The sequence below is a fragment of the Kazachstania africana genome, chromosome 6 (assembly GCF_000304475.1).
Source record: "Kazachstania africana CBS 2517 chromosome 6, complete genome".
NCBI lineage: Eukaryota > Fungi > Ascomycota > Saccharomycetes > Saccharomycetales > Saccharomycetaceae > Kazachstania > Kazachstania africana.
Window position 1 is genome coordinate 23995 of NC_018945.1, and position 14327 is coordinate 38321.

Consider the following 14327-nt stretch of genomic DNA (forward strand, 5'->3'; position numbering starts at 1 on the left):
TTGTTGAGCCGAAACTCAACAGTTCAATATTCCTTATGGGGATTTTTTGGCACTGTAGCATTGTGAGAGTTTTGTTCAATATTTATATTTATTGCTGAAAACTTGTATTCACTATATTTAGATTGTTATCGAGATCCTTTTACGACTAAAAGTTGAAACAAGGCACAGAAAATCATTTTCATTTACAGAATTATTAATTCGAATGGAGAATGAACAACACTACCTTCCTGTTGAAGTTACTATCGCTTTCTCCAATACTTAATTTTTAATTTGGCTAACAAGAAAAAAGCTATTCAAAATGACTTAGTACAACAGCAGCATCAGTTACAATCATCTCCGATTAAGGGCAGCTTTTGGAGCATGGCTTTCAAGTTTATAGCATCCCAAGGCAGGTATTCTGCAACTGTAATCCCAACAATAGTGCAATCTTCTTTAACTTGATTGACCAGGTCTATGACATTCTGCATACTTAATTCGCCTTGAGCATACCCATACTTATCAGGTGCATCTGGACGTGAAAATAACAGTGAATGGAATTTGGCCTCATTCAATACATCCAGATCAATGTGGATTGCAAGTTTTTTAATTTTTCTATCATGAATCCATTGGGGAACAGATTTGGCTCCGGCTTGAACTTCCTTTGCAGAGCATGTAGAAACGTTATACCTGGTTAAAAATTCTTCTTCATGGTCAAATGGATCGTGAATTCCAGCAATCATAACATTAGAGGCACCTGCTGGTTTTGGTACGAGTTTTGAAACAAAATCATTCTCACCATGGCCCATTAAATTTCCTAGCACATAAGTATGGGCGTGGTTTAACTGGCCAGGTTGAGAAATGTCTGGATGTGTGTCAATCCATAAAATTCCAAAATCTTCACCATATTTCTCACTCAAGTAGGCAAATGGGGCTAGAGAAACTAAGCAATCACCACCCAATGTCACGATTTTTTCAGGTTTATATCTCTCAAGTGCACTTCTAGCGGCAGCGAGTTGTGTAAGCAAGTCTGATTTGAATACGACGCCATCCTCTTCAACTTCTCTCACGTTCTTGCTAAAATCACCCTTGAATTTTGGAACTGGGACACGGATTACTCGCATGCCCGTTGCGGGCAATAGCTATTCTAGCAACTCTGAACCAAACTGACAAGCTGGCTGTACTCCTCCTTGCCATAGTGGAAATACAAGACGAACGGTAGAACTATTCTCGGAATTCATTTCTGCTTTGAAATAAAAAGTACGCGCGTAAGCCCTTATTATTGGATTTGCGCTAGATTGTGGCTTCAATTTTGAGAACATGCAAATTGAAAAACTGCTCGACTTATATACTTCAAATTGTCAAGTGCTGGGAATGTACAACTTCCATAATCTCAACATAAGGGGTTGCCATAAAAATTTTTGGATGAAAAATGAGCAAATTAATGAGCAGTTTTATACTAATTTCTTATCTAAGGTTGAAAAACAATACCTTACGTACTCTAAAAATTGGTTCATTTTTCTGTGCCGTATTGCTGACCAGCACTCCTTCCATCAGCTCACTACTATTCCCTGCTAATTTACCAAATACCTACATATTGAACTGTCTTAACGCCAATTACTCATGAACAGCTTTCTTGAGCTAAGTCCTCCCTCAAAATTGAATATCTTTGAAGGTTCAGGATTCCCCTCTTTTCAAGCATGGAACAGCACTGCACGCCCGCAATCAATGGTATATTGTGGTAAGTATAACACGGAATACTATTTCCAACTGTCACGAGGTATTGTGAACGTTCGTAACTGGGAATTTGATTCCATTCATGTCAACTATTTTTCCATTCAAACTACGTAAAATAGACTCATCCAAGTAGTCAAGTATCTCTGATGCTATTCAATACGCAGGACAGCTGATTTTTCATTAAAATCATTAGAATTTGCTTTCACTTCAACATCCTACATTGATCTGCCCTTTGAATCATCCAACCATTCATAGAACTCAATCTATAATGCAACGAATAAGATGATACAAGTATATAAAGCACTCCATTGCAATGCTACTGAAAAAAAGTTGACACACCTATCTTTTCAACTCCGGAGAAAAAATTGAACTATGAGACACCGTATCAGACGGGGGATACAACACATAGATGCATTTAGAAAGTAATTTTACGATTTCTTTCATCAATAATCCAACATTCCACCACGGAAAAACGTTTGTTGTTAGTAACTTCTATTGACTAATCCTGATATTTAACTATGTCAGTTGTTTACTTTTCTTGATGGCGTTAAACAATGGAACAAGTTCTTCAAGATCAGATTTTCGCTTTTATCCAATTCGGGGAAAAAACAAAATTTTGTAGTGACGTACCTACCGGTAACTGTAGATACATGATATGGAGAGGATAAAGTCCTGACCTCTGCTCCATGGATAGGTGTAATGTGTGTTAGTAACAGTAGAAGACGATGAATTAAAACATGCTTAATGAGCTCGCAGGAGAACAGAAGTCATGGCCAACTGTTCTCAACCAAAGGGATGGGATTCTAGAGTCCGGTATAGTTCCATCCATTAAGGACCATGCTATGAGTTACATCAGGACAAGTTATACTAGATGTTCGAATACAAATAGTGACTACCTCTATTTACAAACAGAAGGGTGGCTCTTCTTTAAAAACAACGATATAGAATACCAGCCGTGAAATGGCGCGTATAAAACCATACTACGAGGTACCCTTATATAAGAATCTAAAACCGTACTAATTAATTTTATATATAATTCATAAACGTCTATAAACCGTCAATACCTTGCAATTTCTAACATTCAGATGTCAAATCCACGTCTTTCAGACTCGGACGGCCATCGAACACGCAGTTTGGCCACTTCAAACCTGTACTCTGGAGAAAAATAAGAGAAGTTAAAACTTTTGCTACTAATAAAACATATCAATGCTCGAAGTACGGCTTTGAGAAACTATTTTGTTTGGGTATATATATATAAATATGTATATTCTTACTTTTAGAGATGAGCAACTACTTGGTGAACGTGTAAGATCCGGAACACTTGGCCCTCTAGGAAAAATGCATTCCTCTTTTTTTCTTATCTTTCCTCTTTTTTTCTCGTAAAGTTCTGATTCTTCTTATTTTTTCTCTTTTATAAATGTATGTGGGCGGACAATGCACTACTGCTTATGATGAGGTAACAAAACTAGCCATCTAGCCATCTTCGCACACTGTATCAAGCCCACCATATTTGTTGTAGTAAACCTCTCCTACCATAGCTGACTCAACTATACGTTGTAAACTGAATCCCCAAGACAGGCAGAGTTTCTCATAATAGCCATAGCAGCTGTAACTGTTAGTGCACGACGGTACGTTAACAACCTGGCTAAATACGTCGCTGGTAGCCCATTCTTTGCCAGCGGTAGTGAACTCGCCCCAGTCCCTCAGGTCCTGTATATATCCGCCGTTACCCCCCCACGCAGTGTAAGACACCTACATTGAGCCAGTATCTCTCTTTGTGAAAGTACTATTGGAGTTCGCAGCGTTGCCTACAATGTGAGATGCACCTGCTTCCAGCACTGCCGTCACATCTCCCACGTCATATACGGCCGTGTAGTGAAATTGTGGGCCTTGAGTATGTATATAATAACCGAGTGCTGCCTCTCCTGTGTCGGTTGAATTATAGAGAGCTCTTATTGTCACATTGTGATGAGGGCCTAGATCATACGCAATCACGGCATCCACATCCTCATAGTTGCCAGTCAGGTTATGGCCGAGCCCTACGCCAAGCTCGTGTATTGCCCAATAAGTCCCGATCTGGTCTCTTTTGACTAGTCCTGCAGGCAGAACTGCATTCTCGTTAGTATAGAACCATCCTGCGTCTTTTCCGTACGAACTGATGGCTACCGATGCGAGTAGTCCTGTAACAGTTATTGCCCCCAAAGTAACACAGAGCTTGGTCTCCGATTTATAATCCGACACCGACTCAACGCCGAAAAGCGCTAGCCACCAGTCCGAACATTTCGAACCGGAGAGATATCCTGTTCCTGCTGGTATTAGTCCAAAGATTGTTATCGCTCCTTTAACAACTGCCGATTGCCATTTATTCAAAGTTCTTGCTGCCAAATCTAAACCTAGCTCAAGCGACAGGACAAGCGTCTGCCACAGGAATAAACCTACTACATCCCTAACGAACCACCAGCTAAGCATCATTATATGAAGTGAAAATACCATAACCGCCGAATCATACAAAAATCTACGTATAGTGAAATCCCTTATTCGTGGCACTTCGCGTACACTTTGCTGTGGAGGCGTATTACCCATGTCAGTAGTAGCTGGAGGGTTTTCTTGATTATTAGAAGACATTATCGCATTTTGCGGTTTCGTTCGTTTCAATACACAATTCTATAGGCCTTTTATATTGTTGTATTTTACATTTCGAGATGAAAAATTTTCACGTTTATGAGGAGCGCGTTGCAGATTTTAATTGTCACCACAATTCCCATCAGGATTGGATGCATTGTGCTGCAAACATATTCCATATGTTGTTAACTATACGAACAACTTAATGATTAGAAAGGTTCCACTATCCTAATCGGGATAAAACACAGTGCTTCATCTACGTGCACGAAAAATATAATAACTCTCAAACCTTGCTATTCTGGTACTTAGTGCATGTTTCCAAAAAATGTTTGTACTTTTAACTGGTCGCACCTCTAGCTTATGCCGTCAAACCCTAATGTCTAGAAATACAACATATGAAAGAAACACTTACTAGTCATTATTCATACTTCCTACTCTCACCAAGGTCTCCCTACCAAATGATCAATAACCGAAAGATCGACAACACAGCTTCACAACATGCTCCATTCGTTTGAGAACCTTGAGTTTGATTTAGTGAGAATGATAAAGAGAGTCACTTACCAAAAATCTGTCTGTAACATCGTTTATGAAACACCTCATTGACCTATTTTCTTGTCATCTTTCATCTTTCTGGAATCTCTCAACTGATTTTCCTTATCAACTATGACATCCCTGTTTAAATTTCTGCACCAATTTTACCCATCTTTAGCTTGATTTAATATTTGTGGCACAACTTTGAACGGACCAGTAATGAACTCAGATTATTGTAACTATAATACAATAAATGTTCCAGAATCTCACGCTGCCATTCCTTAATCACCTGTTAAGTAACTCAGGTTAATTCAACTGGATATAATAAGAGATCAATACCATTCATAACACAAGGAGACATCTTTTAATGTATTCATTTTATTCAACTAAAAGAACAATAGATTAACCCTACTCACAGCCAACATTTCTATTCTATTTACTTTCTTTCCATCACAGAATCGCTTCCAATGTCAATATAATGCTTCAACATATCATTTTTTGACACAACACTAGGATCATTCCAAATGAATCTGCGGCTTTATCCCATTGACAGCAATGAATTGAATACACCATCTCATTTCGTATTCATTGTAATCCATTAATTCACCATTTACTTGGAATTACTTATCCTAATCCTTAATTACCATGAAACATAATTTAATTACTTGAAGCGCTCAATCAGTATCTCTGATAACATAACTTCTTCTTTTTGACTGTCTCATAACCTTGAAAGATGGATCTAAAACATGCTACCTTTATCATCAGCCTTATTAATAAGACCAACATTTTGAATATTTATTCTATCAACAGGTAAAATTCATCCCATTGCTTTTTATCTGTAATAACCTAAAAACACGTATCATATTGTTGTCTTCGTATTTCTAGACACAGATACTATCCAACTTAATGAACACAAACTAGCACCAACAACATAGATAACTCTAACCGATATTTTAGGAACTACTCCAAAAACAGCTTCGTCAAATTCGCATTCGAAAATAATTATCAAGTCAGATAAGCTGATCATTTATCTGTGGAACTCCATTACCACGTCTCATCACGGTCTAGTCGCTATTTCTACACCACTATTCAATTGCCTGAAGACTTCCCTTGAACATACTCTAGAAATCTACTAAAGAACTTGATTTCGACACATCTAAATCTAATGATTTGTGAATTACATCGCCCAACACCGCCGTTCTATATCTATGTGTATTTGTGATATCAATATTGTCATATCTTTACTTCTTAATACTCTGTCGTTCTGTATCATTGTCTTCTCGTTTTATTAATTCCAGAAACTACCAGTATACGGGGATAATTGAAACCAAGAAAGTCCATCAGTGTAACCACTTAGTAATAATACAACTTATTTCTATTAAAAAACCATCAATGCGCTATTTTGAGCCTGTATCATCCACTCTTATTCCTATTATCAAATAGATTCAAATTGGTATCGAGTCAGTATAAATCAACCCTATAACCATGACATAAATTTAATTGACCTTCAATGAATATGAATGCTCAACTTTCTAACACGTAATCATGTCGACTAACACTTGGATATCCTTTTCATAGCTTCCTCTGGTATTCAGATCTCCAGTAAATCTACATGAATAGACTTGCTATTCTCCAACTTTTGGAGTTCAGTGTAAGCCACAATGGACTATAATTATCTTAATTCTAGTCTAACTCCCATTCCTATCTGTTATGCCCTTCTCTTGTCTCTTCTTATCACTGCTTCCTATTTCTTCAACTTCAAGCTTTAGATTTGTTTTTCAAATATCAATGCTCGAGAAAACAGGATTTGATATAATTCATTCAAAGGGAGAAACAGCAGCGTGTGCATTTGGTTGGTAAATTGTGGGCTTCATTATTGATTCTATGTCTCACTTCATTAAAAGTGAAAGTAAAATTTACCGACGTTTACTCTCACAACAAAACGGAAAACAAATATATCGTAAATATCAATACACCTCATACTTTAATTGCTTAGTCGTAAATACGATGAATAAATTTTGGCTTTTACAAAAGTTCATACTATATCGTTCTGGTTAAGTTTTCTCCTGCAGCTGGCAGCGCAAACAATATTGGAAGCCAGGCAGCAAATATACCAACTACAGCAGCGGCACCAATACCTACAATCACAACAACTCTACTGAATTTGCTTTTAGGCTCGCTCCATAATACAAACAGTACCACAGCAAACGACATTAAAACAGCAAACATTCCTATCCTTCGAATGTTGCGTATTATATCCTCTTGCGAATTACCAAGGGAGTTCATCACTAGTCTAATTATTTAATATATGTATGCTTTGTCCCCTTTTAGAAACCAAAAAAATTAGATATAGACTAAGGCGGACTAAAAACTTTAGAAGCTTCTATGTCCACTTATACTTTTGTAGGTTATGATCACTCTCTTTGAATGATATTTACTGTATACGCAACATAAAACCAGTTCCCTGGAGGAAAAAGTTTCAAAAAGGAGAGAATACCGCCTTCTATGTCTACTTAGCATTCACCCGTCATTTTAATAAGATGTTTCTATTCATTGAAATCAGCTGATTGGAAGAAACTGTTACTCCCATATTATTTTGGTTCAATCAATTGGTGAAGAAACTATTATGGCCATCGATTAGAAGATATAAAGATATATAAAAGCTTCGGATTTTAGAATGGCTCAATAGCCTCAAAAGCCCAATTATTCACACCTGGATTCTTTTCCATCGAGAGCAAACAAAGTATTCGTGGGTATATCTGAGCTACCACTTCGAGAAGTAATAATCCAGCATAGCATTATGTGGTCTAGACTGTGATATTTTCTGGAACAACTAGTATAGGTCCTTCTAAGTTGCCTAGTCAAGAATCTTACCAGCTGTGAGCTTGCTGCTGCCTTAACACTAAACTCCACAACTGGTTGAACTGAATATACTTATTACTTCCAAGTACAAAGTTGAATTCATGGAACGAAAACAGAAAAAAGATGAGTGCTGTATTTCCGTCTAGCGCTCCTTTCATCAGCTTACTATTATTACCTGTTAGTTTATCAAATACCTACGGGTTGGACCGTCTCAATACCAATTACTTTCGAACAGCTTTTTTGAGCTGAACCTTCTTTAAAAGTACAATATCTGTGTCTATGAATCTGGTATCAGTGATGTCAACTAACTTTTCCATTCAAATTATGTGAAGTAAACGGGTCCAACCGAGTCAAATATCCATTATAGTGTTCAATGCGTTATATATCTGATTTTTTAATTAAGGTCCCTAGTATTTGTTTTCACTTTAACATCCTACATTATATCCTTTTGAATCCCTTCAACCATTTATTAAAACCCAATTGATAATAGAAAGATAAAGAGGATACAAGAATATAAAGCACTCCATTGCAATGCTACTGGAAAAAGTTCAAACACCATCTTTTCTGCTCTGGAGAACACTTTGAACTATGAGACACCCCCTCAGACAAGGACGACATAACACAGCGACGCATTCAGAAAATAACTTTACTATTTCTTTCATCAGTAATCCAGGCTTTCATAACGGAAAACTGTTCATTAATGACAACTTTCATTGATTGACTCTAATGTTTAGCTATGTGTCAATTGTTTACCACTCTCGATGACATTAAACAATAGGGTTCTCGAAGATCAGATCTTCGGTTTTATCTTGTTCGAGAGAAAAAGAAAGTCTTGTAGTGACGTATCAAGAGGAGTTTATGTGCGATATAAGGCGGATAAGGTTCTGACTTCCTTCCCATCTGCCAGTAAAATATATGTTGTCGACTTTGAGGAGGGGGTGATCCAGCACGTTGTATAACTGCGCCGTCTGACTATATATTGTCTGCAGTTTGAACTTTACAGTAGAATAGAAGTGAAGTTTTCATTTGCACTAGTGGCCCTTCCGTAACACATATTCAATATATGTTTACAATCGTGCCAAAGCCAACATATATAAGGCCTTTTATCTTCTATCATTTTTTATCTATTAGACTTTCTTTCTCCCATGTATATTCTATACCATAGAAGATTGTATTATATAATAACTACTTTACTGTCCAGTGTTTGCTACTGTAATTATGACTCAAATAAACAATAGTCCTACTATGACTACAAAAGGTCCCCGCCCGGTATCTAACATACGCCAACAAAAAGTAGTCGCAGAAATCTATTTTCAAGTTCAGGTTTTTCAGCTCGAGTTAGGATTTCAATCCATATACTGACATATGAAGTTTACAGTGCGAATTGGCTTGATTTTGATTCAATATTATTTTGAAATTGTAGCTGTTCTTGTGACTGCAACGGAAGAGAAACAATTTTACCTTGCGGTCTAAAAAGCAATATATGCATTGAGCGCATCCTGCAGGGGCATTCTTCAACCAAAATACACTAAATTCCAGTGTTAGGTAATATTTTCAAGTAGCTTGCTTCTTTCAGGCAGTTTACATTTTCAGCATATTAGATAAGCAAGTATCTTGAAGTAAGTATAAAATTTCAAGATATATCATATCGGTGCATAATGTGTTATGTGCCCTTAACAACTGGATATAGACCAAGACAGCGAGAATAAAAACTATGTATTAATGTATCAGTCGCTAACGTGCTAGATTAAGACCCTTAGAAACTAAAACCGAATATTTATTAATAATAAAAACATATTAATAAGAATTTGAACTGTCTGCTCTTTGGTGCCATTACTCAACTGGATTCAGAGGAAGTGAGGTAGTTATGTGCATTGTCCTGAGGGTATTACCATCCGAACGGTCAAGATTCAACTGCTTTGAGGTTTCGCTTCTCAATTTCTTCGCAATTTTGTATATTTTGATTAGCAAAATAGGAAGTAAGTCGATGTTCTTTTGCCCATCTTAGGTTGTCTTTTTCACATAAATGGCTGCTTAGCGGGATGTGAGCAACTATAAACGAAGTGCTTTTTATAGTATCAAGTTTTTTTCTCTGCGGATTATAAAGCTTTTGCTTAGGGTTCCCATCTCTAAAACTTCGGTTTTTGCACAAAGAAAGAAAACATTTTGCAGCCAAAAATTATTGGCCTTTAGAAGACGATGTTGTCAGACAGTTGCTTCTGAGATTATAGGTAGCATTGAAAATTTTGTCCAGGAAACCACAAGATTTTGCTCTTAATTAGTCGAAGCATGAACCAGATGCATATTAGAAAAGGACTTTTGGATTGCGCTACCACTGCCGGCTACATATGCAGCCATTTATTCTGAAGTATAAACCATTTTATAGTTGATCTTGGACCGGCAGTTTCTTATGATTAGTGCTAGATACCGAGACACATGCATGGTATGTTACTTGCAGCTTCTGAAGTTGTGCGATTCCATACAATTTGATCTCTGCTTTATTGATTGTGATTTTTATCCATGCTCGAAGCAGACTTTCTACTACCGGCAAAAATTAGTATTTAAGACACCTTCTTTGGCGTGTTTCAGGTTTCATTTCCCCTAGCTTCTTTCTTTATATTTAATAAAAGGATTAGTCAATACATGTATGAGGTTAGTGGCTACTCGAATGAGTTTTTTCAATATCAATTCTTTTTTAGCCCTGATCGCTTCAATGTGCCTTCTAACCTATGCCGCAGTATCTACTGAAAACAATAGCACAACGCTATTATCAAACAATACTGACGAGGTAACGGCAAAATACTTCTCACCAGCTCATGGAAATCCTTACCTCCCAACTGACGACTTATACAGGCCCTACATCACTTTTCAGTTATTGAGTCAATTATATAACAATCATCCACCAATATCTTTGATAACTCAAAACAATGAAACAGGTATTGTAGCTATTCGTACCATTGACATAATAAATTATTCCGAATTATATGAAGAAGAGTCCAATGAGCTGTACAGTTACATTGATATGAAACTTTTTAGTCAATTGAATGCTCTGTTCACAGGCACAAACGTTTCTAATAAGACTTTCGAAAATTTTGAGAAAGGATATTACAGAGAAATAATTGTTGATTCTTATAAGAATGCTACGTCCCATATTGCTAGCACCGCTTACAAAGGAAGTAATCCTAGTTTTTTGATGTCTTTCATTTCCTTAGTTGATACTCTTTCGACCATTGTAAGTAACATTTACGGCCTTGTAACCGATGGTTCATCCAATAAAAAGCACTCTTCAACTCAAATATGTGGCTCCTATTCGAACACTGTTAAAGTTGATGGTAAAGAATTCGGATATATAATTTACAAGTATTCGAAAAATGGTCATGGTTGTAACTTTGCAAAAGGTAGTGACTTGGAAGTAGTCTTGATCGAAGCTATTGATACCAAATTTCCAAGAGGTATAACAGGGGTATGTGTCACTTTATTCCATGATGAATCTAGAGTTGCTTATGCTAAATTCATTATGGCTGATAGTAAGATGAATTTTAGTGACGTTGCTTGTGAAGCTGTTTCCGGTTGGGATGCACCAGGGTCTGTGGCTGGTACAGTATCTGCTTAATTTGTTTCATTCTATCGTACAAAATTTTAAAAAGAAATTTCTTTACTATGGTAGCTTATTTTAAGATTTATGATCTGTGATATATCGTTATAGTATATGCCTCAATTCTTTGCCTTTCGAAATTTATTTGTAACTGAGTTTCTTTCGTACTGAATAAATGCCAGCGCCTCTACTGCATATAGGCCCAGATGTCTGTTCCATGGCCCCAAGGAAGCCTCCATCAATTACTTTTTCTTAGCCTCTGATAACCCCTTTGGCCCTTCGAATGAACTTTATAGACTTTACATTACCTATATTGTGATGAATAATTATGTGCAGATTATCGAATCGCAGCCCCTTCTATCGCCGATCAAGACAAAAATACAAATATTATGGGAATATGTATTATCACTAAAAATAGATTTCGCCTTTTTGGTTTTGATGCTGATGTTAAAGGGCCACATGTCCATCTTGATAGTGATCTTTTTGTTCATTTAGGTACGATGTTCGGTGGATCAGTGGTTATTAATGGTACCCTTCCGCCAATCAATGAGTATGAAGTCTCAAGTTTATATGACTGGTTCATGGAGCAAAGGGTGTTCATAATGCATGTTGCTGACAATGACAAACAACCGCTCTGCGTTATCCAAAATATCAACGACTGACATGATATCTTCTATTGCTATGTCTATCAGTAATATTTGGTCTAGTGACTATGAGTCGCTATCTGCTGCAGATGGTAGTTTTGGAGGTTACCTAATGGTGGAGGAAGAGAGAATCAATTATGTAATTTATAGGTATTCGAAGAATAAAAGAGAATCGAGTTCCTTTTCCGCTTTCAATGCCGAGGCTACTGAATTAAACAGACTTCTTATCGAAGCTCTCCATACAGAAATCCCAAACAATACAATAGGGTCATGTCTTTCATTCTTTCATAACGGGCCTTCAGCTGTTTATATTAAATTCCTCCAGGCTGAAAGTGACCTGACTTTTGATGACATACCTTGTGAAGGTATGATGGGATGGGGTGCCTAGAGCATTATAGCTATCTTCCAATCTATAAAGTACATATAGGTAAATATAAGTGAAGGGTATCTTTTCAATAATTTGTCCCCTAGTGAAACTTTGTTATAAACTTTTGAGAGATTTATTTCATATTTTGTGAATTTTCCTACACCTGGAGTGAATATACAATGCAAAACTTGTTGCCCAAAAATTAATCTTCCCTAAGTTCATTGCTTAGGATCAAATGAAATTAAATACCTGTTTGACAGAAGAGTTAAATATCCATTATAGGTTAGATCTACCAAAGAGAGATATAGCGTTCTATATAAATAATCAGATGAATGCTGATTTTGATCAGTAATGGTACGAGTGGGAGCATTGTAAATGCTAATCTTCTAAGTTGTATCAAAAATAAGAACTGTAGTATCGTACTTCATATATAAGAAAAACTGTACTAACCAGTCTATAAATGTAATTCATTATTAACCATTATTAAATTACTCAATTATTCATGCAAGCCGTAATTGGTGGTGCCGATTTGAGCTAACCCTTCATAAAATAATCACTGGTACGAAATTTTTCAAATGCTACAAATCCTGTAAGATCTCATCCTCGTTGTCAATATGTTCATTTATACCAGCAATAGAAATATTTTTATACATCCCTTCTTGAAATTCCTATAAACTATTGTTTAGCTTAAATTACCTCTATAATCGAGAATTTTTCCTGTGAATGCAGTGCAAAGCACCGAGTAACAAAACTACCTGGAGTTGTATGAAATGGCGATTTCTGCGGTGCTTCAAAAGGGATTCATCTAACAATAAGATAAAGAGGGTTGGAGAGATGCTAGGTATGAATGTACTATACATCTTTGTAGTGAGTGTAGCATTGCTTATTCTCGAACAAACATTGTTCCAAATGACTGTATAGGTATCATTATGAAAAGCATTGGTATAACTGTATGGTACCTACCAGGAGGCAGTTTCTGTGAAACGGTAGTGCTGATTAAAGCACGATACATTATTATAGTTGCTGTACTCCATATTTTGGTTATGAGAAGGGAACACCTACCGTGCGAGAGTAAAATGAACAAAACTACATTGCTTGTTATAACAGTACATAACGCGGTTATTATAAGCTTACTTGCAAAAAGAGTATCCTGCCTGTGTTCATGGCACATAATACCGGCTACACCTAATTCTAATATCAAAGATATCGTTAAAGACTTAAATTGAGCATTGAAGTTTTCATAGCGTGAAGAGATCCATCCAAAGTGACATATATGCGCCAGTAAAGTAAAGAAGAAAAAGGCAAATTGTCCTACTCTGTTAAAGTAGTTTAACCATAAAGAAGACTTCTTCGTTAGTAATAACCGGTCAATAGTTGTTTCCTCTTCGCAACCTGTATTTCTCACAGGAGTGTTTATTCTGAATATATATGCATACGCAATCGTTACATTTACGATATATGGCCAGTGATACTGAATGGTAAAAGTTAATGCAGGTTTCCAACGGTAGATTAAGTATTCTGTGGTAAGGAGAAAGAACGCTTGTGTTGACAATATAGAATAAATCCTTAAGTAGAAACTTACTAAAAAATCAGTATTATCGGAATGTTTTCCTCCTTTTGAAATAGTATCGTTATTTGAATCATTTTGTAGTTTATGACTTTCCATCTCGATCCAACTTGTATTGAATGCTTTACTTTATTTTACCGAAGAATTTATAATGCCTAGGAACTCTCCTTATGTACTGTTTTTCTCGAGAAATTCGGATACAGCAGGGAAGTCGTATAGTTGGGATTATATAAGCTTTGTTGTCGTGAGATTATGAACTGTTCGGACGAGGCTGATAGTTGCTTAATCCTCAGATCAGTCATTGTGGTGCTAGCTCTGTAGTATGTGTAAACCCTCCTTTCCTGAGTCTAATTAATGGGATTCTTTGGCTAACTTCATAGTTGCGACACACAAGAGCAAACTTAACAATTGAAAAATGGCAATTCA

General features: G+C 36.6%; 4 protein-coding genes across 4 annotated transcripts; 1 reads left to right on the plus strand and 3 right to left on the minus strand.

Moving 5' to 3' along the window:
* Positions 1–320: 320 nt before the first annotated feature.
* KAFR0F00125 (arginase family protein) lies at positions 321–1100 on the minus strand (the record flags this gene model as incomplete). The annotated part of the gene is made up of 1 exon (XM_003957693.1): positions 321–1100. One exon carries the CDS (start codon positions 1098–1100, stop codon positions 321–323), a length of 780 nt encoding a protein of 259 aa, XP_003957742.1.
* Positions 1101–3465: 2365 nt separating this feature from the next.
* KAFR0F00127 (uncharacterized protein) lies at positions 3466–4338 on the minus strand (the record flags this gene model as incomplete). Its single annotated transcript, XM_003957694.1, has 1 exon — positions 3466–4338. One exon carries the CDS (start codon positions 4336–4338, stop codon positions 3466–3468), a length of 873 nt encoding a protein of 290 aa, XP_003957743.1.
* Positions 4339–10375: 6037 nt separating this feature from the next.
* On the plus strand, positions 10376–11341 carry KAFR0F00129 (uncharacterized protein; the record flags this gene model as incomplete). Its single annotated transcript, XM_003957695.1, has 1 exon — positions 10376–11341. One exon carries the CDS (start codon positions 10376–10378, stop codon positions 11339–11341), a length of 966 nt encoding a protein of 321 aa, XP_003957744.1.
* Positions 11342–13217: 1876 nt separating this feature from the next.
* KAFR0F00130 (uncharacterized protein) lies at positions 13218–14000 on the minus strand (the record flags this gene model as incomplete). The annotated part of the gene is made up of 1 exon (XM_003957696.1): positions 13218–14000. One exon carries the CDS (start codon positions 13998–14000, stop codon positions 13218–13220), a length of 783 nt encoding a protein of 260 aa, XP_003957745.1.
* Between the last annotated feature and the right edge of the window lie 327 nt (positions 14001–14327).